The sequence below is a fragment of the Thamnophis sirtalis genome, unplaced genomic scaffold (genome assembly GCF_051295495.1).
Source record: "Thamnophis sirtalis isolate CommonGarterSnake01/CBP01778 unplaced genomic scaffold, rThaSir2_p1.2 scaffold_15, whole genome shotgun sequence".
Lineage (NCBI taxonomy): Eukaryota > Metazoa > Chordata > Lepidosauria > Squamata > Natricidae > Thamnophis > Thamnophis sirtalis.
The window spans coordinates 36,919,988-36,944,204 of record NW_028261395.1 but is presented as its reverse complement, the minus strand read 5'-3'; the positions used below and the strand labels follow the sequence as shown (position 1 = coordinate 36,944,204).

The 24,217-nt window shown below is 46.3% G+C and overlaps 1 protein-coding gene across 2 annotated transcripts; it reads right to left on the bottom strand.

Moving 5' to 3' along the window:
- Window positions 1–1,508: 1,508 nt before the first annotated feature.
- Window positions 1,509–23,348, bottom strand: AGTRAP (angiotensin II receptor associated protein). 2 transcript variants are annotated; one of them, XM_087702055.1, is made up of 5 exons: window positions 23,147–23,322; window positions 9,701–9,735; window positions 7,643–7,754; window positions 5,024–5,219; window positions 1,509–2,111 (listed from the first exon to the last, which is right to left on the bottom strand). In XM_087702055.1, exons 1-5 carry the CDS (start codon window positions 23,171–23,173, stop codon window positions 1,999–2,001), a joined length of 483 nt encoding a protein of 160 aa, XP_087558181.1. In that variant the 5' UTR covers window positions 23,174–23,322; the 3' UTR covers window positions 1,509–1,998. The 2 variants fall into 2 exon arrangements, with proteins under 2 accessions (XP_087558181.1, XP_087558182.1); XM_087702056.1 differs by lacking the exon at window positions 1,509–2,111 and adding an exon at window positions 2,585–4,388 and having other exon boundaries at window positions 23,147–23,348.
- Between the last annotated feature and the right edge of the window lie 869 nt (window positions 23,349–24,217).

Genomic DNA, 24,217 nt, shown 5'->3' with positions numbered 1-24,217 from the left:
CTCCCTCCCCTCTCTCTCTATCATCTACCTACCTACCTATTTAGGGAGGGGCAAAGCTGTAGACCCACAAACAGAATACAGAATATTGACAGAATAACTTTTAAGAAAATTTGCAAAGGTGAGGAAGCGGCTCACCTGCGCGGCTGTCTCGCTCAGCGAAGCAGATCTGCCCCTACCTGTCGGAAAAGCGAGGCAAGGAGGGGCAGACTGGACGGGGCGGGGGTTTGTGCAATGAAAACGAGCCCCCTTTCCGTTGAAGCGTCTCCCACCACTTCCTCCCCACCTCCCCGCGCCGACTTTTAAACGGACAAAAATGCAGCCGGGGGACGGGGGGATTCAAGGGGTGTTTGCGCGGCCGCGGCAGCTCCGGGAACGGGGCCGACAGGGAGGCCGCGACGGCCGAGGACGGCTAAGCGAGTTTTAGCCCTCGATGCCAGCGTTTCGCAAGGAGGAAGACCCGGGATGGAAAGCACGTGTGAAGGAAGGCTTCATCTCCACGGGGCGGAATAAAAATTCTGGAAACTACGAAACGAGAACTTGCAAAGTGAAAAGTAAGTCCCCCAGGTTGTCTTCCAATCTCTTCCCTTTTTATTTTGGGGGGGGGGGACGGGGTTGGACTAGATGACCTCCAAGGTCCCTTCCAACTCTTGCTTTAATTCTGTTAATTTATTCCAGTTTCCTCCTTTCATGGTGTTCAACCACAACACCCATCATTCCCACCCTCGCTGGGAATGCTGGGAGCTGTCATCCAAGCCGCCTCCTCCAGATTCCAGAAAGAAAGCAAGGCGGCAATCAAAAGGATATATTAGCAAGGGGCTTCTTTAAAAAGGGTTTTAAGCAGTAAATAAATCTGAAAAAAAAAACAGGACTGAAGGGCATCCTACAAATTCATTCATTTTTTTTAAGTTGATGCAGATCCAGGTGTTACAGAGTGCCTGATGGGAGTTGGAGTACAGCTTGGATGTCACAAGACCCCCGCTCTAATTTAGCATTTTTCCTTTTTATTTTTCTCTCCCAAACTACTGCTTCCATGAGGAAATTTGCAAACTTAACCCTGGCGAAAGCAATACCAAACCACGGAGACCTTTAAAAATGAAAACGGAAAGAGTTGTATTAGTAGGTTAAAGGGAAGAGCAGTAGGAATGGTTTGTTAATTCTTTATTAAGAAATAAAGTAATTACAGTATATTGCCAATTGTAGAAAAACATAGCAAGAAAAGCTCTCTGTGTTAAAACGTAATTAGAGAATATATATTGCTTATAGTAAAATAGACTAATGTAGGAATATGAAATTGTAATTTGGGGTAATTTTTAAAGGGGCAAGTGAGGATATTGTTTACGTATTAAGAAAAAGTGAGTATAAAAAATGGAAAATAATGGAAGAAAATAATTCCCCTGAAAGTGAAAACCAAGATGAGATGTAAATGGATTATGTAAATGAGAGGATGTGAAAGGAAAGATTTTGTCAACGCTTTGTTCCTATAATATGTATAAAGTTATATTTTAAAAAAAAATTGAAAAAAAAGAAAGAAAACCGATTGAGAAACATTTTATTTAAAAAAAAGCTTGTTTAATTCTTCCCGAAAATAAAATTCCAGAGAAAAAGAAAATTGAAGGCACTTTAAAGCAAATCTATTGGGAATAAAGGAACTGCAGTTGGAGGCGACGTTTGCGATAATGTTCACCGCCTCTCTCTCTCTCTCTCTCTACGACCTTCAGCCGTTTCTCCAGCCGCCGTCTTCTGCAAACATCAACCAGGCCAGGTCAGCCACCGATGCCATGAGCCACGCTGGACGACATGGAGGGGGGGTGGGGTTGCTGTGCCTTTTGCCTGATGAAAAGCACGTATTTTTGGGGGGGTGAATTATGAGCCAGGGGTAACTTTCCCTCCAGCGTCTCCTCCAGTCGGAGAATGGCACACCGAGAGAAAACAAGTAAGGTTCCTTTCCAAAGAAGATACAAAGAGGGACCAGCTGCTTCAGCTCTCCGCAAAAGGCTGTCAGTAAGAAGGTGGAGGTGCTCCCTTGCTCGCCACGTCGGGGTACGGGCGCGGCGGGTTTGGAGTATCAATAGACTGGTAGGCACTGGTATCCTGGCTGACGCCAAACACACCTGCAAAGGTGAGATGGAAGCACATTTTAGTGGGCAGGCCTCACGTCCCTCCCAGTCCTTCCCAGTTTAGTGTCAATAAATGGAAGTTTTAGGGCAGTTCGGGGTCTGACAGCGCCACCTCTATGCCAAATTAAAGGTAAAAGTTCTCCTTGCACACATATGTGCTATTCATTCCTGACTCTAGGGGGCGGTGCTCATATCTGTTGCAAAGCTGAAGAGCCAGCGCTGTCTGTGGTCATGTGGCCGGCATGACCCAATGCCGAAGGAGCACGGAACGTTGTTACCTTCCCACCAAAGGTGGTTCCTATTTGTCTACTTGCATTTTTATGTGCTTTCGAACTGCTAGGTTGGCAGAAGCTGGGATGAGTGACAGCTCACTTGGTTAGGTGGCGCTAGGGATTCGAACCGCCAAACTGATCGACAAGCGTCTTAGCCACTGAGCCACCGCGTCCCATTATGCCAACTTAGCTAGATGTATTTGGCCGGCCGTCTCTGTTTAGGTGCCGCACAATTCTCGCAACCCCCAAACGCCGCCGGGTGGGTTGACTTCAGTTCGGCACAGCCCAAGCCCTATTTGAGGTCAGGGCCTGGTAGCTACAGCCCATTGTACCACCGAATTAACGAAAATTTGACTCACTGTTGTCTGAAATCATTGAGTAAATTGCAAACAGCAGCCCCGCCAAAAGATGTGTGGGGAACAAAACCTCCCAAGCAGGAGGCAGTCTACCTTAAGGAAGCTTATTTCCCTGGGTCTTTGGGATACGCATAGGTGGGTCCAGAGAACCACACCCAAAGTGGGGCTGAATTGGTTTCAAACTCCAGAGATCTTATCCCGTATAATACAGTCCCATCTTGGAGAATCTGAGAAAAATATAGCTGGGAGCAGCTCCATGACTGATCAGGGAGACATCTGACTATTATGGGATTCCTAAAGCCCAGCAATTGTTGGCAAGGAGTGGAGAATGATGGGACTTGTAGTCCATTCCAAATGCCACCAGATCGTCTTAGGGTGTTTGATGCTTAGATGGACCAAAGAGGCATGGGAATGTGTTTCTGGACCCACTTCCTCTTTACAATTTTTCTAAAGAGCTGGAAATAATGTGTGTGGCTGGGAAGGGAGGCCTGATCCTGCCCAGATCTTCATGTCTTCTGAAAGAGTGCAAAAGAACATACGGATATTTGTACCATTATTCCTCACTTAATAACTCCTCATGCTTGAGCAAAATCAAGGTTCCACAAAACAGCAAATTGAGGAGGCAACTGATCACACACCTTTGCAAAATCTGGCTTTAATATTGCACGTTTTTACAGCCTCTGTGTTATGGGACAGGTATCTAAATACAGTCCCATTTGTGTTCCCTTGTAGGAGAGGGAAAAAGCTAGCTTCTTGGAAGAGGATGATGCTTCTGCAACCACAAAGGCACGCTTGAGATTCAGAGGGCCTTCAGTTATGGCGTTTCTAACAGCAGGAGAGGAAGATGGAGGAGAAGGAGGAGGTGGAGGAGAAGATGAAGGAGAAGGAGAAGCTGGGGAGGAAAGATGAAGGATAAAGAAGGTGGAGAAGATGGAGGAGAACATGAATGAGGGAGAGGAGGAGGAAGAGATGGGGAAGATAGAGGAGAACATGGGTGAGGAAGAGAAGATGGAGGGAGAAGAGAAAGATAGTTGGGAGAGAAAAGGTGAAGGAGAAAGAGAAGGTGGACAAGGTGGAGGAGAGCATGGGTGAGGAAAATAAGATAGAGAAGACGAAGGAAAAGATGAAGGAGAAAGGCAAGATGGAGGAGGAAGAAAAGATGTAGAAGATGAAAGAAAAGATAAAGGAGGCAGAAAAGATTGAGGAGAAGATGATGATGGAGAAGGAGAACAAGAAGAAGATGATGGGGAGAAAAAATGAAGGAGAAAGAGAAGATGGAGAAAGAGAATACAGAAGGAGATCGGGGAGAAGAACAAGGAGGAGGACAAGAAGGGGAGAAAAGATGAGGGAGGAAGAGGAGACAGAGAAGGTAAAAGAAGATATGACGGAAGAAAAGATGGTGAAGGAAAACTGAAGGCAAAAGAGACGATGAAAGAGAAGTGGAGAAGGAAATAAAGGAGAAGAAGGAGGAAAGGAAATGATAGAGGAGGAGGAGGAAACACCTTGCAAGCAGAAAGCGACAGTCCATGACAAACAACCAATGAATTAAAGAGAAAGTTGACTTCAAAAGCCATGCTGGAAGGGCAAAGTGTTGGAAACATTACTATCCCGGATCAACCAGCGGTCCGGTGGGCTCTCCAGCTCTGCAATGGAAGAGAAACCAAATAAAAGATTCCCCCCCCAGAACGGGCTTGGCGTGCGGGACGAAAATGGGCAAAACAGAGGAACCAAAGGCCAGAGCAAGCGGGAATAGCAAGCGAAACAAGCCATCATTCTTAGTTGTGCAGGAAAACAGATAGGGGTGGGATTCAGCCAGTTTAGATGGGTTCGGGCGAACTGGATGTTAATTTTAATCTGGCTCGCCAAACCAGTACTTGCAAGGACTGGCTAACCACGCCCACCCGGCCACGCCTCTCCCTGGAGTCTCCACCCAGCCCATTTGGGATGCCAAGTAAGTGCAGGGCCTGCGTGGGGGCTCCGGGAGGGCAAAAAATGGGCCTACCGGAAGTATCGAAAGTCCGGAAACGGAGCCCGAGGGAAGCCGTTTTCACCCTCCGGATCCTGGGAAGGGCAAAAATCGCCTCCCCCTGTGGTGTAGGAAGCCGAGTAGGCCACGCCCACATGGTCACGCCCACCCAGCAACTGGGCAGAGAACTAGTTGTTAACATTTTTCAACCCCACCCCTGAAAACAGACCAAGTGGATGAAAACTCCACTCCTTGGGAGACCGGTCCGGGCCGAGAACCGGGATTTGGAGATGGGAGATTTTCCCAGCCTACCTAGGTTCAGGGCGTACTCTCCGCCCCGTTCTCGGTACATCTGGTAGGCAAAGAAGCAGGACAAAGGCTTGAGGAGGAGGCTAAAAATGGCCATGCCAGTGCAGAAGCGTATGGTATCGGTCAGCTTCAACAGCTGGTAGTAGAGGCTGAAGTGGACAATGTCGGTCAGGATGGTCAACAGCAAGCCGGTCAGGAACTAGAGAAGGAAACAAAACCGAAGAGCATCGTCAACAGAGACACAGAGTTCAAAGGGACCTTAGAGGTCTTCTAGTCCAACCCCCTGCTCGGGCAGGAGACCCTATCCCACTTCAAACCAAGCGTTGTCTAATAGCTTCTTAAAATCTTCCATTCACAACTTCTGGAGGCAAGTGTTGTTCCATGGTTAATTATTCTCATGGCCAGGAAAATTTCTCCTATTGTCACACCCACTTTGGATCCTGAATATGCGGGGGAAGACGAGCTGGAACAGAGATCGAGGGGGCGGCTTCGTTGTCTTCGGAGGAAAATGCGGAACGGGAGGGCCACTCAGGCCAGGGCCTTTCAGGATTAGAACAACTTGTAGGCAGGGAGGAAAAGGGGCAGGATGAACATGAGAGACAGAGCTCAGGTGAGGAGCAAGGACCACCCGCTCCTGATCCAAGAGCACGGAGAGCGGAGAGAAGGCGAGAACAGCACTGACTGAGCAGGCTACTCAGGGAGAAGAGTGCCTCGCCCATCTTCACAGGGCACACCTTAAAGAGATGCTGTGGGGAGGGGCATTGAGTTGAACCCTGAGTTCCTGAAGTGTTGAGTGCTGACGTTTGAACTTCCCAAGAGTCCTTGCATTCTTTCCGGCGCTCTGGACTAACTACCTGGCTCTTTTGCTTCCTGAACTCCTTGATTTACTCTGCTCGGTTTATTGCTGTGCAGCTGCGGTGTACACAGCACTGGGTTGGAATATTTGCAGCCAGAGGCTGCTTGAGGGGTTTGTGGGGGTTTGTCATCTCTTGGTTCTGGGACTTCTCAGAAACATGGGAGCATTTGGGGACATTTGGAGCAACAAAGGGGCGGTTTGTAGTGCAAGCTGTTATTGTTATCTCTGGGCCGTGCCCCTACTCATCACACCACAGAAGCTTCCCTCCATGGTTTCTTGTCCTGCCTTCTGGGCTTTGGAGAATCGGTTGACCCAGTGGGGAAATCTCAAATATTTTATTACCAGTTCTGGGGGCGTGGCTTGGTGTGACTGGGTGGGTGTGGCTATGTAGTCATGTAACTGGGGGATCAAAAGACAGAAACTGGGTTTAACAATGTCCTGCTGGAGCAGGGGGTTGGACTAGATGACCTTCAGGTCCCTTCCAGCCCAGGATTATCCTCTGAAGCTGCATTTGGTAGTCAGGTTTGCAGTCCTTCCTTTCTCTCCTTTTTTCCTCCCTCCCTCCCTCTGTTTCTTTCTTCTCTTTTTCTTTCTCCTTTTCTTCCTTCCTTCCTTCTCCCCTCCTTTCTTCCTTCCTTCCTTCTTTTCTTTCTTTCTTTTCTTCCTTTCACTTCCTTCCTTCCTTTTTTTTCTTCCTTTCACTTCCTTCCTTCCTTCCTTCCTTCCTTCCTTCCTTCCTTCCTTCCTTCCTTCCTTCCTTCCTTCCTCTCTCTCTTTCTTTCTTTCTTAGCACCTCCACCCCCACTTTTGGCCTAGCAGGCTTCAGCTAGGGAAGCCTGATGATAACAAAAACGGACCCTCCCCCCCCCACTCCTGCATTTCCAAAGAACTTGTAGTAAAAAAAAAATGCTTTAATTTTTTTTAAAAAAAGTTCCAAAGATCAGCTGTGCAACATGTGATTGTCGGAGCCTTTTTTAAAAAGAAAAAAAAACTTTTTTTTAGTATTTTTTACTCCCGGTTTTGTGAACCAGTAGCATTTTTTACTACTGGTTCGGGGCGAACCAGCTCAAACCAGTAGCATTTCACCCATGGGTTGACAACACCCCTTTTATAGGGGGGCAGCCCCTCAAATATTGGAAGACTGCTCTCTTGTCACTCCTGGCCCTTCTCTTCACTAGACTAACCATGCCCAGTTCCTGCAATTGGCATGTTTTAGCCTCCAGTCCCCTAATCCTCTTCGTTGCTCTTCTCTGCACCCTTCCTAGAGCAGGGGTGTCAAGCACGATTTCATGGAGGGCCACATCAGGGGTGTGTTTAACCATGGGGCGTGGCCAGGTTGGGTGTGGCCAGCTCGACGTCACTTGTGTTGGGTGTGCCTGTGGCAGGGGTGCACGAAAGTTTTTTTTGTAACCAACTGATACACTTTCTCCAGTATGTAAGAAAGGAAGATTTTACGTGTTGTGTTTGTTTTGAAAATTAAAAATAAAATAAAAAACTTTAATTAAAAAAATCGTAAGTTGGAAAAATTAAGTATAATCTTTTATTGTCCTGGTACTTAAATACAACAAAATTGGTTGAAAATATGAAATAGGAAAGAAATACGGCTAAAATTGGAAAGAAAAACCTAATGTAAAATGAATTATGTATAGGTGAAAATGTTCAAAGGGGGAGGGGGGAAACCGGACAATACTCTTGCCTACAAAATAATTTTTAATTACGCAACAAAAATAATTTTTTTGTGGGGGGGGGGAGAAATATCCACCCACCATGAAGATGGCATCCACCGAATCTCGCTGCGCAATCGCCCAGACGCCCAGGGCCAGCACGGTGAAGTTGCTCCAGCTGTACGTGTTGGGTAGCCAAGGCGCCATGCATCCCCTGCAAAGAGAAGATGGATTTACTCCATGCCCTATGCCACCTGGGCCTACCTCGCAGGGTTGTTGTGAGGAAAAGTAGGAGCCGCACTCTAAACACCGGCCTGGGAAGGATGGTTCTACCACAAAACCGCGGACGACAAAATCGCGGTTGACGAAAGCGCGTATGTGACGTCATCACAGCACGACGAAAAAGATCGAAAAATGTAAAAATAAAGCTAAAACCATACCCTAACCCCCCCAAACCTAACCCCAAACCTAACCCTAAACCTAACCCTAAACCTAACCCTAAACCTAACCCTTAACGTAACGAAAAACCTAACGCTAACCCTTAACCTAACGCTAAACGTAACGCTAATGCTCTAACCCTAACCCTAACCCTTAACCTAACCCTAACCCTAACCCTTAACCTAATCCTTACCTTTATGTGAATCGGCTTGCTGTAATTTAATTTTTATTTCAATTTTTCGATCTTTTTCGTCGTGTTGTGATGACATCACATACGCGATTTCGTCGACCGCGCTTTTGTGGAACGCGCTTTTGACGGGTCACGGGGAAGGATATAAATCCAAATAGCAAAGACAAAGCAGGTCGCCCTTGATGGAGAACTGCCCCTTTAGTGACCGTTCAAAGTGACAACGGCGCTGGCTTAGGGCTACTTTTCACCCCTAAGACCCTGGGGTGGCATCCCCCCCCCGCAGTCACATGATCAAAATTCAGACGCTTGACAACTGACTCCTCTATATGACATTGACACGTCTCCTGGGGTCATGCGATCAGCTTTTGCGGCCTTCTGACAAGCGAAAGCCAGCAGAGAAGCCAGATTCGCTTACGAACCGCCTGACTGACTAACAATGCAGGGATTCACTTAGCAACGGTGGAAAGTAAGGTTGCGAAACGGGGAAAAATTCATTTAAACAAAGGTCTCACATCCCAAGGGGAAATGTTAGGCTCTGGTGTGGTCACACCTCAAGGGCTGCCTGTGATAATGTAACTTCAAAGTGGTAATAATCAGAATAGAGCTGGGAGGGACCTTGGAGGTCTTCTAGTCCAACCCCCTGCTCGAGCAGGAGACTCTATAAAATTTGAGATAAATGACTGTCTAGTCCAGTGTTTCTCAACCTTGCCGACTTTCAAGTCCTGTGGACTTCAACTCCCAGAATCCCCCAGCCAGCGGTGTGTTTTCTGTTAAGATACACCCTGTTGTGCCTTAAAATGGCTTCTACCGTACTACCATAAAATGGCTTCTACTCTGCAGTGCAGTGGAGTTGACATGGAAACGGCTTCACAGTACTCCACAAGGGGACTCCCTCTGGTAAAGGGGAAAATCCAACATTAGACATGACGTTCGCTCCGGACATTGTCCCCCTATAAATAAATACCTGGGCAACCCCAGGTTATCAGCTAGTTTTTAAATAAAGACTGAAAAAAATAAAAAAACTTGGCCCATTTCCCAAAACCGGCCCCTGTCTCGTTGCCAACCAGGTTGCACATTCTCTGCCCCGCCACAGGGGGTCTCCCCTTTCCACCGATCTGCAACCGTTTAACCCTATTTATATCCCAGTCAGATGTTCTACTCGTAGTTTAATGCGCACCGTTATGGGAGAGATCGCCATGTATGGCCAAGGTACCCTTAAAAGAGCCGAGGTGGCACAGTGGTTAAATGCAGCACTGCAGACTACTTCAGCTGACTGCAGTTCTGCAGTTCGGCTGTTCAAATCTCACCGGCTCAGGGTTGACTCAGCCTTCCATCCTTCCGAGGTGGGTAAAATGAGGACCCAGATTTTTGTTGGGGGCAATATGCTGATTCTGTAAACCGCTTAGAGAGGGCTGAAAGCCCTATGAAGCGGTATATAAGTCTAACTGCTATTGCTATTGCTACCCATTTCAGAATTGTCCATGATAGTTTCCACAAACCCACAAATTCCCGAGCGCAATTGTGTCACTCACCATATGGTCAGGAGCCAGTGAACCAGGACGATGGCCTAAAAGTGAAACAGAAAGAATAGACTCAAACTCCTTAAAAAAAACCAAAACATTTTAAACCAACTTTTCTTGTTTCGAGGGTATTCATTGGGAGCCCCCGGGTGCTTTTTCAAGAGGTTTTTTCCCCCTCTGAAGACATTTTGCTTCTCTTCCGAGAAGCTTCTTCAGCTCTGGCTGGATGGGTGGGGAATGGAAGGATTGATACCCCTTGCGAGACAGCTGTTCATTTGGGGAAACAAAACAACCACTTCATAAACACATGGCTCAACATAGGAGAACAGACCCATCAGGACAAGATTGAGCAGTTCATCTGCATTGAAAAGACACGGGCCCCTCTTTTGAAGACAGCAAAGTCCACATTTTGGTCAGAGAGGACCGCTGGTTTGAAAGAAGAGGGGTCAAAGAGGCCATCTATGTCCAAATTGAACAGCCCTCTCCCAACAGAGGGGGTTAGGGTTAGGGTTAGGGGGGAAAACATCCTTCATCTCCAGTTTACAACACAGTCCTTTCAGCAGGTCCATGAATGGCTCCGCACACATTTTCACTGCTCGGGTGACCCTGAGGACGGAGATAAACCTCCAAGTGGCCTCAATGACTCTCTAAAAGGATGCAAATCACCAGCTGTCTGCAAGGAGTATCCATCCTTCCCGTCCCCACCATCCGGTCAGAGCTGAAGAAGCTTCTTGGATGAGAAGCGAAACGGCTTCAAATGAAAAAGCAGAAAGTCCAGTTGCCTCCTGAAAAAGCACTTTTGGGACAACCATGACCTGGATGCTGGAAATCTCCATAGGCACAGATATTGGGAACATTCACTAATGTGTCTTTGTGCCCAAATTTCTATTATTTCCTCGGTGTGTATGTGCATGTGTGTCTTTTGAAAAAGGGAACTCTTTAAAAGCCCAACAGTTTTGGATCTGGGCTAATCCGGGAGGGGGGGGGGAGGCATCAGGTTGATGAAAGGGGTTGTGCAAAAACGCACACACACTTACACACACACACGGATGAAGCTTTCATACCAGTATGACAAATTCACGCTATTGCGAGATATTCATTCCTGTGACATTCCTAGAAGTTTGCTCCAAACTTGGCGACAAAAAAAGCATGCTCTGCATTATTTCACACATTTATTTGATGGGAAAAAAGTCTTGCTAACAAACCCTAATTTGTTTTATGCCGTATATAAAATGGATCTCAAGCATAATTAGCTCAATGATCAATTCAGTTTTTACTCTAGCATGTTTAATTGGATATTTGTTGAGTGTTTTTATTTGTTCTGGTCTATGACTGTAATAAATTGAATTGACTGAGCTCAAGGAATTATCTCGGTTATGGTGGTGAGGAATTCCTTGAAAACCAGAAAGCCAGGAAGTTTGTATCTTTGTCTGATCCCACATGAGCAAGCAAGCAACAATGCCAATATTATTCATTTTGTAAAAATAAATGTTTCACATGTCACATGTTCCCCATGGCTGGCTCTTAGGCAGTTTTTTTAAAAAACAAAAAAACAAAATGTAACACAATTAGTCATGCCGCAAGATTGCAGATCCAGCAAAGATGAAAACATCTGGGCAGGAACATTAAACCAAGAGAATTTTTAAAAATAACAACAATTTAGATCCAGAGCGCAATTTCATTTAAGCCCTGTGGCACGGATCACCCTGGTTTGTGTTTCCAGAATCACAAAAAGCTACGAGGAAAAAAAATAAAGCAACAAATCAACGTTGTGCCTTAAGATTCAGGAATAATAAACCAGTTGCACAGCTGTATATGAGCATTGGCTTGAAACTCAACATTAAGAAAACTAAGAACACAACATCTGGCCTTCTCAATTCCTGGCAAATAGATGGTGAATAAATGGAGGTAGCGACAGATTTTATTTTCCTGGGCTCCAAGATCACCGCAGATGGTGACTACAGCCAAGAAATTAAAAGATGCTTACTCCTGGGGAGGAAAGCTATGGCAAATCTAGACAGCCTACTAAAAAGCAGAGACATCACCCTGCCAACAAAAATGTGTATAGTCAAGGGTATGGTTTTCCCAGTTGCAATGGATGGCTGTGAAAGTTGGACCATAAGGATGGCTGAACGCCAAAAATGGAGGCCTTTGAACTCTGGTGTTGGAGAAGACTCCTGCGAGTCCCTTGGACTGCAAGGCGATCCAACTGGTCAGTCCTAGAGGAGATCAACCCTGACTGCTCTTCAGAAGGCCAGATCCTGAAGAGGAAACTCAAGTCCTTTGGCCACCTAATGAGAAGGAAGAAGGACTCCCTGGAGAAGAGCCTCATGCTGGGAAGAATTGATGGCAAAAGAAGAAGGGGACGGCAGAGAATGAGGTGACTGGATGGAGTCACCGAAGCAGTCGGCATCTCTTAAATGGACTCCAGGGGATGGTAGAGGACAGGAAGGCCTGGAGGAACATTGTCCATGGGGTCACGATGGGTCGGATATGACTTCGCTACTAACAACTACAACAACATGAACATATCTGGAAAACGTGAAAGCTAGAAATAAATCCTAAACGCAGCCACATCGTCTCTACATAATCTGGAGAAGTGAAACCATGTTTTAAAAAACATGTACTTTCTAAAATTCCACCAGACCAGGAAAAGAGGCTTTAAATACCGTAAGCCTCTTTTTTTTACGCCATAAACTTCCCCCCAAATGCCTTCCTTCCTGCAGTCAAATCTACATTGAAGCACTTTTTACTTTCTCTTCTTGAACAATTGCACAACCCAAATGCTGTTATTTGCTAATAAATGGTGAAGGTTTTTTTTCCCTCTGACGCAACAAAGTTCTTGCATTCTAAAAAAACACTTCTGAGCAAGCCTCAAAACGGCCTTCTTTTGCTTCTAAACTGCTTCTACCCTACCTTAAAATCCTGATTTGTAGCCTGGAGAGCAGTGTTTCTCAACCTTGGCAACTTGAAGATGTCCGGACTTCAACTCCCAGAATTCCCCAGCTGGCTGGGGAATTCTGGGAGTTGAAGTCCGGACATCTTCAAGTTGCCAAGGTTGAGAAACACTGCCGGAGAGCAGTGTTCCCAAATTCGTTTTTGGAGGGACTTTCCGTTTTTTTAGTTGTGGTCTAATGATCTAAGCGCCAGAGCTCTCTGTAACAACATTGCCAAAAATGCACTAAGAGTTGTTAACCTAATCCTGCGTAGCTTTTTCTCTGGTAATACTGTAACACTAACCAGAGCCTACAAAACCTTTGCTAGACCAATTCTTGAATACAGCTCGTCTGTCTGGAACCCGCACTGCATATCGGACATTAGCATAATCGAGTCCAGAGATATTTCACGAGAAGAGTCCTCCACTCCTCTGCTCGCAACAGGATCCCTTGCGCCACCAGACTTGAAATTTTGGGTTTAGACAACTTAGAACTACGCCACCTTCGGTCTGACCTCAGCGTAGTTAGTACATAAAATTATCTATTGCGATGTCCTACCTGTCAATGACTGCTTCAGCTTCAACCACAACAACACAGGAGCACACAATCGATACAAACTCAAGGTAAACCGCTCCAAACTCGATTGCAGAAAATACGACTTCAGCAACAGAGGGGTCAATGCCTGGAATGCTCTACCTGACCTCCCTTGTTACATCCCCCAACCCCCCAAAACTTTAACCTAAGACTGTCTACTGTCGACCTCACCCCATTCGTAAGAGGTCTGTAAGGGGGGGCGTGCATAAGCGCACCAGCGTGCCTACCATCCCTGTCCTAACAATCCCATTTATCCGTACCCATTTCATGTATTCGTAGTCTTGTATATGCTTATATCTATTATCTTATACACGCTTGACAAAACAAATTAATTAATTAAAAAAATAAATCAAACGTGGACCACAAAGAGAGAAATGTGTATAAATTGGCATGTTTTCGTACCTATTTCATGTATTCGTAATCTTGTATATGCTTATATCTATTATCTTATACACGCTTGACAAAAATTAATTAATTAATTAAATAAATAAATAAAATGTAGGCCACAAAGAGAGAAATGTGGATAAATTGGCATGTTTTTGTACCCATTTCATGTATTCGTAATCTTGTATATACTTATATCTATTATCTTATACACACTTGACAAAGCTAACTAACTAAATGAATGAATGAATGAATGAATGAATAAATAAATAAATAAATAAACAAACAAACAAAATGTAGACCACAAAGAGAGAAATGTGGATAAATTGGCATGTTTTCGTACCTATTTCATGTATTCGTAATCTTGTGTATGCTTGTATCTATTATCTTATACACGCTTGACAAAAATTAATTAATTAATTAATTAAATAAATAAATAAAATGTAGGCCACAAAGAGAGAAATGTGGATAAATTGGCATGTTTTTGTACCCATTTCATGTATTCGTAATCTTGTATATACTTATATCTATTATCTTATACACACTTGACAAAGCTAACTAACTAACTAACTAACTAACTAACTAACTAAATAAATAAATAAATAAATGAATAAATAAATAAAATGTAGGCCACAAAGAGAGAAATGTGGATAAATTGGCATGTTTTCGTACCCATTTCATGTATTTGTAATCTTGTATATACTTATATCTATTATCTTATACACGCTTGACAAAGCTAAGTAACTAAATGAATGAATGAATGAATGAATGAATGAATGAATGAATAAAATGTAGGCCACAAAGAGAGAAATGTGGATATTGGCATGTTTTCATACCCATTTCATGTATTTGTAATCTTGTATATGCTTATATCTATTATCTTATAAATGCTTGACAAAACAAATTAAACAAACAAATTAAACAAACAAACAAAATGTAGACCACAAAGAGAGAAATGTGGCTAAATTGGCATGTTTCTGTACCAACAACCTGCTGTTAATTCTCATTCAAAAGCCCTAATTTAAACAGGAAAGAAGCGTAGCGTGATGTATTTATCATGTATTTCTTCTTTTGAGGGAAATAAAAATCTGATTATATGAGCCAGCAAGTCTTTTTTTTTTTTTTTTAGAGGGCTCTCTGTCACAGAAGTTACACCCATAAAAAGAAGCGTTCAACTAATTAAAATCCACCCAGGGCGTTTTCCGAGGGCAACGTTATTAAAATGAAAAGCTCCAGTGAGTGCACACACAGTCCACACTCGAGCAATTTAATTGCCCCCTTGTGGCTTCCAAAATTAAAATGGGAGCGGGAGGGCTGTGTGAGCCACTACAGGGAGGGAAATAAATGTTTCATAATCCTTAATTGCCTTTTCCCCATAAAAACCACAACATTATAAAAAAGCAAACAAACAGAGAGGGCGGCTTTTACAAGCTTCAAGATCGCTTTGCAAGCGTTTCCCATTGCAAATTGCTTGGCATATTTTTTTTTACAGATGTTTTTCACGCCTGCCCGACACCCTGGAGGCTGTGCAATTATGGATTTTAATTATTATTTATTGAACGTATTTATATGGCCACCCAACACACACACACACACACACACACACACACACACACAGAGTCGCCTTACCCAAATAGTGTGCATTTGCCATCCCATGTGCCAGTTGTTCCGTTTCCTAGATCCAGACGTCACTCGCGGTGCCTCAATCGCCTCATGGCTTGATTACTGCAGCACCCTCTACCTGGGGCTGCCCTTGAAGACGATCTGACGCCTTCAACTGCTCCAGGCTTCAGCAGAGCAAGTGGCAACTGGCAGGAACGGGTGTCTTCTCTGTCCTGGCACCTGCCCTCTGGAACGAGGGTATCCTGGTGATGGGAATGGCTCCTAGCGGGCCAAGGTTGGGTTGCTGGTTGTGTTTGTATACGTTTTTCCTCTGCGTGTGTATTATTCGCTATACTCACAATCCTGTTTACTGCTATAGGGTAGCCTCTGTTTTTGATTGTATACTGGTTTTGTATTTAGCCTGCAAGTAACCCAGGATTGGTTTGAGGAAGGAAGGGAAGAAGGAAGGAAGGAGGGAGGGAGGGAGGGAAAGTATATGATGGCTGGGTGGAAAGAAGGAAGGAAGGTATATGATGGATGGATAGGTGAAAGGAAGGAAGGGATAGGATGGATGGTTGGATGGAAGGAAGGAAAGAAAAAAAAGAAGGAAAGAAAGAAAAGGGAAGGAGGGAAGGAAGGAGGAAGGAAAGGAGGGAATTATATGATGAATGAATAGGTGAAAGAAAGGAAGGAAGGGAGAAAGGAAAGAAAGAAAAAGGAAAGAAGGGATAGGATGGTTGGATGGCTGGAAGGAAGGAAGGGAGAAAGGAAAGAAAGGAAGAAAAAGGAGGGAGGGCGGGAGGGGAAGGGATATGATGGATAGATTGGTGGAAGGAAGGAAGGAAGAGATAGGATGAATGGATGGTTGGCTGAATGGAAGGAAGGAAGGGAGAAAGGAAAGAAAGAATGGAAGAAAAAGGAAGGAAGGAGGGAGGGGAAGGCATATGATGGATAGATGAGTGGAAGGAAGGAAGGAAGGGATAGGATGGCTGGAAGGAAGAAGAGGGAGGAAGGAGACTGAGGAAGGAAAGAAAGAAAAAGAAAAAGGAAGAAAGGAAGGAAGGAGGAAGGGAGCGAAAGCATATGATGGCTGGGTGGAAAGAAGGAAGGAAGATATATGATGGATGGATAGGTGAAAGGAAGGAAGGGATAGGATGGATGGTTGGATGGATGGAAGGAAGGAAAGAAAAAGAAGAAGGAAAGAAAGAAAAGGGAAGGAGGGAAGGAGGGAAGGAAGGAGGAAGGAAAGGAGGGAAATGATATGATGAATGAATAGGTGAAAGAAAGGAAGGGAGAAAGGAAAGAAAGAAAAAGGAAAGAAAGGATAGGATGGTTGGATGGATGGCTGGAAGGAAGGAAGGGAGAAAGGAAAGAAAGGAAGAAGAAGGAGAGAGGGTGGGAGGGGAAGGGATATGATGGATAGATCGGTGGAAGGAAGGAAGGAAGAAAGGAAGGAACGAAGAGATAGGATGAATGGATGGTTGGCTGAATGGAAGGAAAGAAGGGAGAAAGGAAAGAATGGAAGAAAAAGGAAGGAAGGAGGGAGAGGAAGGGATATGATGGATAGATGGATGGAAGGAAGAAGAGGGAGGAAGGAGACTGAGGAAGGAAAGAAAGAAAAAGAAAAAGAAAGGAAGGAAGGATGGACAGAAAGAAGGGAAGGAAGGACGGAAGGCCTTCAAAGGAAACCTTTAGAGAAAGTGCCAAGGTGCTTATCACAATCCTAGAGACCAGCTTTTCAAAATCCTCCATGCGCACAAACAAAATTTAAACCAGGGAGTAAGAGCACAACATACACACAAACATACAGGCCAAGAATGAGGAAGGAAAGGAAATTTGGGCAATACTCCGGGAATCATCGGTCTGACTCTTAGAGAACCGATGAGTCCAAGACAGGTAAAAAGGATATGGCAATTCTCTGTTGTTGTTTTTTCACCACCCGTTTTGCGTTTCCCTTACTTTTCGGTGCCATGCCTTACTTGTGTGGCATCTAAACCACCTGCCTGAAAACAAATGACTCAATTTATTTCCACACACAGGGAAGAAACGGCCCAGCCTGGGTGGGGGAAACTCCATGGCTTCTCTGTCATTTTAGACAATTGTGAATTTTTTTTGCCGGATGCTCAGATGGGCTGCTGAGTTAATAATTTCACCAAGGCCAGTTTCTGGCGCAGCCTCTAAATCCAACCAAGCAGAAACAGAACTCCTCGGGCCTTTGCACAATAAATAGTCTTCCCACGATTTCAAGGTAGACTGCCTCGGAACAAGGAGGCTCTCTTCGCGTCTGCGGAGATGCTCCCTCACCCAGGTCACGGGGGTCCCGAAGGTGTTTTTTTTTTTTCAAAAGGCAGCTGGACGTTTTCCTCTTGAAGACATTTCGCTTCGTATCCGAGAAGCTTCTTCGGTTCTGATTGAGGTTCGCTCAGGTCATCAGTTCAGTCAGAACCGAGGAAGCTCCTTGGATGAGAAGTGAAACATTTTTTTTAACAGTTTATTTATATATTTTTCATGACGTACATACGTAAGTGCTTAAGGAAGAGTATATTTGCCTGAATCAGTTTTTTAAATAAAATAATACTCTTCCCACTCCTAATTTCTACCTTTACTATCCAACCATTTATCAAACAAGTCCCATGCTCGAAAATACTCTGTGTCTTCTTTTTCTTTTATTTTTAATGTCAATCTATCCATTTTTGCACAATCTAAATTTTTTTAAAATTGCGTCGTTTTCTGTGGGCGTTTCCTCATTTTTTTCCAAAATTGTGCAAACACAATTCTTGCTGCTGTCAAAACATGTAATATTAAATATAAAGGTCAAGGTAAAAGTTCTCCTCGTGCCTACGTGCTAGTCGTTCCCGACTCTAGGGGGCAGTGCTCATCTCCGTTTCAAAGCCGAAGAGCCAGCGGTGTCCAAAGTCATCTCCGGGGTCATGTGGCTGGCATGACTAAATGCCAAAGGCGCACGGAACGCTGTTTCCTTCTCACTAAAGGTGGTCCCTATTTTTCTACCTGCATTTTTACCTGCTTTCGAATTGCTAGGTTGGCAGAAGTTGGGACAAGTAACAGGAGCTCACTCTGTTACGTGGCGCTAGGGATTCGAACAGATGAACTGCCAACCTTTCTGATCGACAAGCCCAGTGTCTTAGCCACCACGTCCCTTACAATATTAAATATAGGTTCCCTTTATTATACTTTTCAGATGTTATGCCTAGCAAAAATATTTCTGGCTTATAATCTATGTGTTGTTTTAACATTTTCTCCAACCATGTATATATTTTAGTACAATATTTCTTTGCTTTTTCACATGCCCACCGCATATGATAATACGACGCTGGTGTCTGGTTTACATTTCCAACGTTTGGTGGGCATACATTTAAACATCTTTGCTAGTCTTGCCAGTGGTAAATGCCACCTATAAAACATTTTGATATAATTTTTCCTTATAGGCAGTTGCCATTGTCAATGTACAACTTGGAAGCAAAATATTTTCAAAGGAAAAAAAATAAAAGAAAGTTCACTTGCCTTTTGGAAAAAGCACCTTTGGCTCTATTGATTCAATTTTAATTTTTTTCCCCCCAAAACAAGCACAATACATAAAACCTTCCTTCCTTACATAGCAATAGCAATAGCAATAGCAGTTAGACTTATATACCGCTTCATAGGGCTTTCAGCCCTCTCTAAGCGGTTTACAGAGTCAGCATATCGCCCCCACAGCATATCGCCCCCACAGTCTGGGTCCTCATTTCACCCACCTCGGAAGGATGGAAGGCTGAGTCAACCTTGAGCCGGTGAGATTAGAACCGCTGAAATGCAGATAGCAGTCAGCTGAAGTGGCCTGCAGTCCTGCACTCTAACCACTGCGCCACCTCGGCTCTCTACATACTGTAGAAAGTGTATCAGTTGGTTACAAAAGGTTTTCGTGCATCTCTTCCAGTCATCACACATAATTCATATTAACTCAAGTATTTTAACACAAATATTTCTACGTGTTACCCTTGTACCTCCATTTATATTTGACTATAATTATTTAAACGTCCTTCATCATAAAATATACCCAGATTGAGTACATAACCACCTACTGGCATTTCATTTAATATTTCTAAAATCCTCCAGCAACACTGAATTTACGTAGGAGGCAGGGCATCCCAACACCGACAACGCGGGAAGAGGTGAGATTTTTTCTTTTCTTTCGTGAGCTTCTGTTTTGTGGTTTGCAGGGAAACAGCAGGTCGCGAAAGAAATTGTTGTAATATAGTTCCTTGTGTAGGTGTGGGTCACCCATGGCCCAGTTCATACCAGGGCATGCAGAGCCACGCTGAACCACACAGGAGAAAACAAACTCCTAAAACTCCATAACATCCTGATAGTTCATAACATAACATCCTGAGATGTGCCCTACCAATGACGCCCAGGATTTGACCATATATAGACAGAACTTCCCTGAGCAGTAGATTAGAAATTGTACTTTTACAGGCTGTTTTTAATCACATGCTATTGCTCCTCCTGCCTTTGTCCTATCTCAATAAAAGGGGCTCTCAGACCCCCAATCTGGGTCGCTCCATCCCGAGAAAGATTGTGTCCTGTCTTTTCTCCACATTGGCCTCATGGACGAACCACGGGAAGAAATGCCACAGAGATCTGAACCTGGGGTGAGGGCGTGGGTGCCAGCAGAGAGGGCTCTGCATGCCACCTCTGCCTCGCATGCTATAGATTGGCCATCATGGCTGTTAGGGCAGAGGTCTTCAAACATGGCAACTTTAAGACTTGTGGACTTCAACTCCCAGAATTCTCCAGCCAGCATAACTATGCTGGCTGGAGAATTCTGGGAGTTGAAGTCCACAAGTCTTAAAGTTGCCAAGTTTGGGGAGCGCTTCCCTTAAGGGTGTACTCTAAATTATCAAAACCCAATTAGTATTTTTTTTTTAACCCGAAAACAATTATTGAAACATCTCTGCTGATCAGTGTTGCTTCTCTCCCGCTCTTCGTTTGCAGAAGGGCTAATTAACAGCCAGGCCAAGCTAAGAATTAAGGCAACAAATCATTGTCCTTCCCCCCCCCCCCCCCGGCCATACATTATAAAGTTAATCATTATTAGTCTGCTTCATCACTGGAGGCTTTCAAGAAGAGCCTGGACCGCCGTTAATCAGAAATGGAGTAGGGCAGTGATGGTGAACCTTTTCGGCAGTGCTCAAACCGGGACGCCAGAACACTGGAAATCTGAAAACCAGAGATGTTTTCAAGCTGCTTTTCTGCCGTTTTCGGGCCAAAACCAACTCAGAAAATGGCCCAAAGAACAGCCTGAAAATGGCCTGGAAAAATGGTCTGTTTTTTTGGCGTTTTTCAGGCCATTTTCCGGTGCTCTGCTGCCTGCGAAGACCAGCTGGCTAGAAGCCGAGGTGGCACAGTGGGTAGAGTGCAGTACTGCAGGCCACTTCAGCTGACTGTTATCTGCAGTTCAGCGGTTCTAATCTCACCAGCTCAAGGTTGACTCAGCCTTCCATCCTTCTGAGGTGGGTGAAATGAGGACCCAGACTGTGGGGGCGATATGCTGACTCTGTAAACTGCTTAGAGAGGGCTGAAAGCCCTATGAAGCTGTATATAAGTCTAACTGCTATTGCTATTGCTACTTGTGCGTGCCGGAAAGCAGAAGAGCAGCTGGTGATGGGGCACGTGCCCACAGAGAGGCCTCTGCATGCCACTTCTGGCACCCACGCCATAGGTTTGCCATCACGGGTGTAGAGTCTCCTGTTTGGGTGGAGGGTTGGACTAGATGACCTATAAGGTCCCTTCCAATCTGTTCATCTGTATTCTGTTAAACCCAGTCTGTGCCTCAATCCCAGGACTACACCGAGAACAGGAAAGTGTAACTCCTCACCAACAAAGAGACCCATTTTTATTCAAAGGCACACAAACTGTCCCCCCCCCCCCGCCCCAAGGTTTTTGTGATTTCGGAAATACAGTGTAACAGCACCACAACCCTGGAATCTCTGCGGAAACAGATTGTCCTATTCCCAAGGTTACACCCTGCCACAGCCTCCCTGTGTTTCAAAAGTCAACCCATCCATTGTAGGGTCCGATCCTGCCTTGCGGTGCTCGCTTCCTATCAACAGGACAAAATTCAGCTCCACAAGAAGAAACTTGTGATACCAAATTAGGGGGAGAAGATTTAAGTCACCGTTTCTCAAAGTGGACCGCTTGAAGAGGTGCGGACTTCAACTCCCAGAATTCCCCCAGCCAGTTCTGGGCAATCCTGGGAGTTGAAGTCCGCACTGCTTCGAACGGCCAAAAGGATGAGAAACAAATGTTTATAGCCAGAGTTCGGAGCCCACAAACATTTGTTTTCGGCTACAATGAGTGCAAACCATCACTGGTAAGTGATGCAAAGTGGTGTATTCCCCTTTCTAACTGGGGAGGAGACTGCCCTGACACACCTGTGTTATCTGTACAACACAGGTGTGTCAGAGGCCCTGTGCAAGCACACACAAGGAAGCTGGCCCTTGGAGATGGCCCAAGAGAGATCCAAAGTCCCCTACTCCAAGTAGGGAACCAAAATCCCCTACTCCCAACCGTTCTAGGCTGCATCAACAGAGGGATAGAATCAAGATCACGTGAAGTGTTAATATCACTTTATTATTCCTTGGTAAGGCCACACTTGGAATACGGCGTCTAGTTTTGGTCGCCACAATGTAAAAAAAGATGTGAAGACTTTAGGAAGAGAGCAGAGAAGAGCAACAAAGAGGATTAGGGGACTGGAGGCTAAAACATATGAGGAACGCTTGCAGGAACTGGGTATGTCTAGTTTAAGAAAAGAAGGACTAGCGGAGACATGATAACAGTCTTCCGATATCTCAGGGGTTGCCACAAAGAAGAGGGAGTCAAACTATTCCCCAAAGCACCTGAGGGCAGGACAAGAAGCAATGGGTGGAAACTAATCCAGGAGAGAAGCAACTTAGAACCAATGAGAAATTTCCTGACAGTTACAACAATTAACCAGTGGAACAACTTCCTCCAGAAGTTGTGAATGCTCTAACACTGGACGTTTTAAAGAAGATGTTGGATATCCATTTGTGGTGTGTAGGGTTTCCTGCCTAGGCAGGGGGTTGGACTAGAAGACCTCCAAGGTCCCTTCCAACTCTTGTTATTCTAAGAGTTTTGAGCCTGAGTCACCCACACACACCCACACACACAGGTTCCTCACTCAGTTTCCCCCCCACCCCCACCCCTCTATCTTGCACACTTGCTTCCTGCAGTTAAATGTGTGCGAGATCTGCTGCGGAGCACGTGCCAGGAAACGTATGGCTTGGAGCCCACCCATTCACAAGACTCCTTCCCTTCTTCCCACAGCTGGGGGTGGGGGTGGAGGGGGAGGCAAGCGTGCCAACCTTGCAGGGGTGTCAGGTGGATGAAGACGCCTCCCAGCAAGCCACCTGAACCCCAACCGCCAAGCCTTTGCTTGCTTGCCTATGGACTTTGTAGTCACACCCCCTTTTGCAAGCCTGGCGCGCGCGTGTCTTTTCCGCTTTCTTGCCCGCGGCTCTCCTCGCCCCTTCCCCCTCTTGGCTGACTTGGCAAACCCGCCGGCCCCGGGGCTCTGCTCGCCCTGCGCCCCTTCCCACGTTCTACAACGCCCACCCAAGGCTCTCGGGACGGCAGGGAAGTAAAGGGGGGCGGGAGGCAGGCATCCCACCCACCCACCTTCCGCGTCCCTCCCACCCGCTGCCTGCGAGGAAGCGGGGGTCCCGCGTTTCCCTCCGCAAGCTTAGAACCCCCTCTCAAGTGAAAGGGGGTCGTGGGAACGCGCCCACCGAGGGGCTTCGCGCTCCCTCCGCACCTGGAATGGTAGAGGGTCTCTGGAGCCGGGGGTTGGACTAGAAGACCTCCAAGGTCCCTTCCGACTCTTGGTTTATTCCGTTTACCTGGCCAGGTGTCGGTCTCGACCTACCTTCAGGTTAACGGCGGGGATCTCCATACCGACGGAGCCTGTGCAGCTACCGCCGCCGCCTTCCCCTTCTTCTTTCACGGCCGCCCCGCCCCGGCCTGCCTCCTTCCTCCTCCGGGAAGGGGCAGCTCCAAAGTCCGGCCCGCCTGCAAAAAGGAGCCACTCCGGAGCGACGCGTTCCCGAAGCGGCGAGCCTCTGAGCTTGTGCAGAGGGCTCTCTCTCTCTCTCTCCCCCTCTCTGCCACTGTCTTCCTCTCCCTCTGTCTCCCTCTCTGTGTCGCTCCCTCTCTCACTGCCTCCTTCGCCCTCTCTCCCCCTCCCCCTTGTCTCCCTCTCTCTCACTCTCCCTCCCCCTCTCTGCCTCTCCCCCTCCCTCTTCCCAGTCTCCCTGCCACTGTCTTCCTCTCCCTCTGCCTCCCTCCCTCCCCCTCTTTATGTCTCTCTCTCCCTCTCCCTTCCTCCCTCTCCCTTCCTTTTGTCTCCCTCTCCCTCCCTCCCTCTGTCCGTCCCTCCCTGCTCTCTCTCCCTCCCTGCTCTCTCTCCCTCCCTCCCTCTTCCATCTCTCCCTATTACCCCTCCCTCTCTCAACCTCCCCTCTCCCTCCCTCTTGTCTCCCTCTCTCTGTGTCCCTCCCTCCTTGCCTCTCTCCCCCTCCCCCTCCCCTACTTCTCCCTGTCTCCATCTCCCCTTCTCCCTCCCCCTCTTTATGTCTCTCTCTCCCCTCCCTTCCTCCCTCTCCCTTCCTTTTGTCTCCCTCTCCCTCCCTCCCTCTGTCCGTCCCTCCCTGCTCTCTCTCCCTCCCTGCTCTCTCTCCCTCCCTCCCTCTTCCATCTCTCCCTATTACCCCTCCCTCTCTCAACCTCCCCTCTCCCTCCCTCTTGTCTCCCTCTCTCTGTGTCCCTCCCTCCTTGCCTCTCTCCCCCTCCCCCTCCCCTACTTCTCCCTGTCTCCATCTCCCCTTCTCCCTCCCCCTCTGTGTCCCTCCCTCCTTGCCTCTCTCCCTCTCCCTCTTCCCTACTCATCCCTCTCCCTGTCTCCCTCTCCCCCCTCATCTCCCTCTCTCTGTGTCCCTCC

Excerpts from the sequence above, each read along its gene's own strand:
- AGTRAP (XM_087702055.1), bottom strand. The coding sequence starts at position 23,173 with ATGGAGATCCCCGCCGTTAACCTGAAG. Across the intron at positions 7,755-9,700 it reads CACTGGCTCCTGACCATATG|GGGATGCATGGCGCCTTGGC; the intron begins GTGAGTGACACA and ends TTCTCTTTGCAG. Across the intron at positions 5,220-7,642 it reads CGGTGGATGCCATCTTCATG|TTCCTGACCGGCTTGCTGTT; the intron begins GTGGGTGGATAT and ends TTCCTTCTCTAG.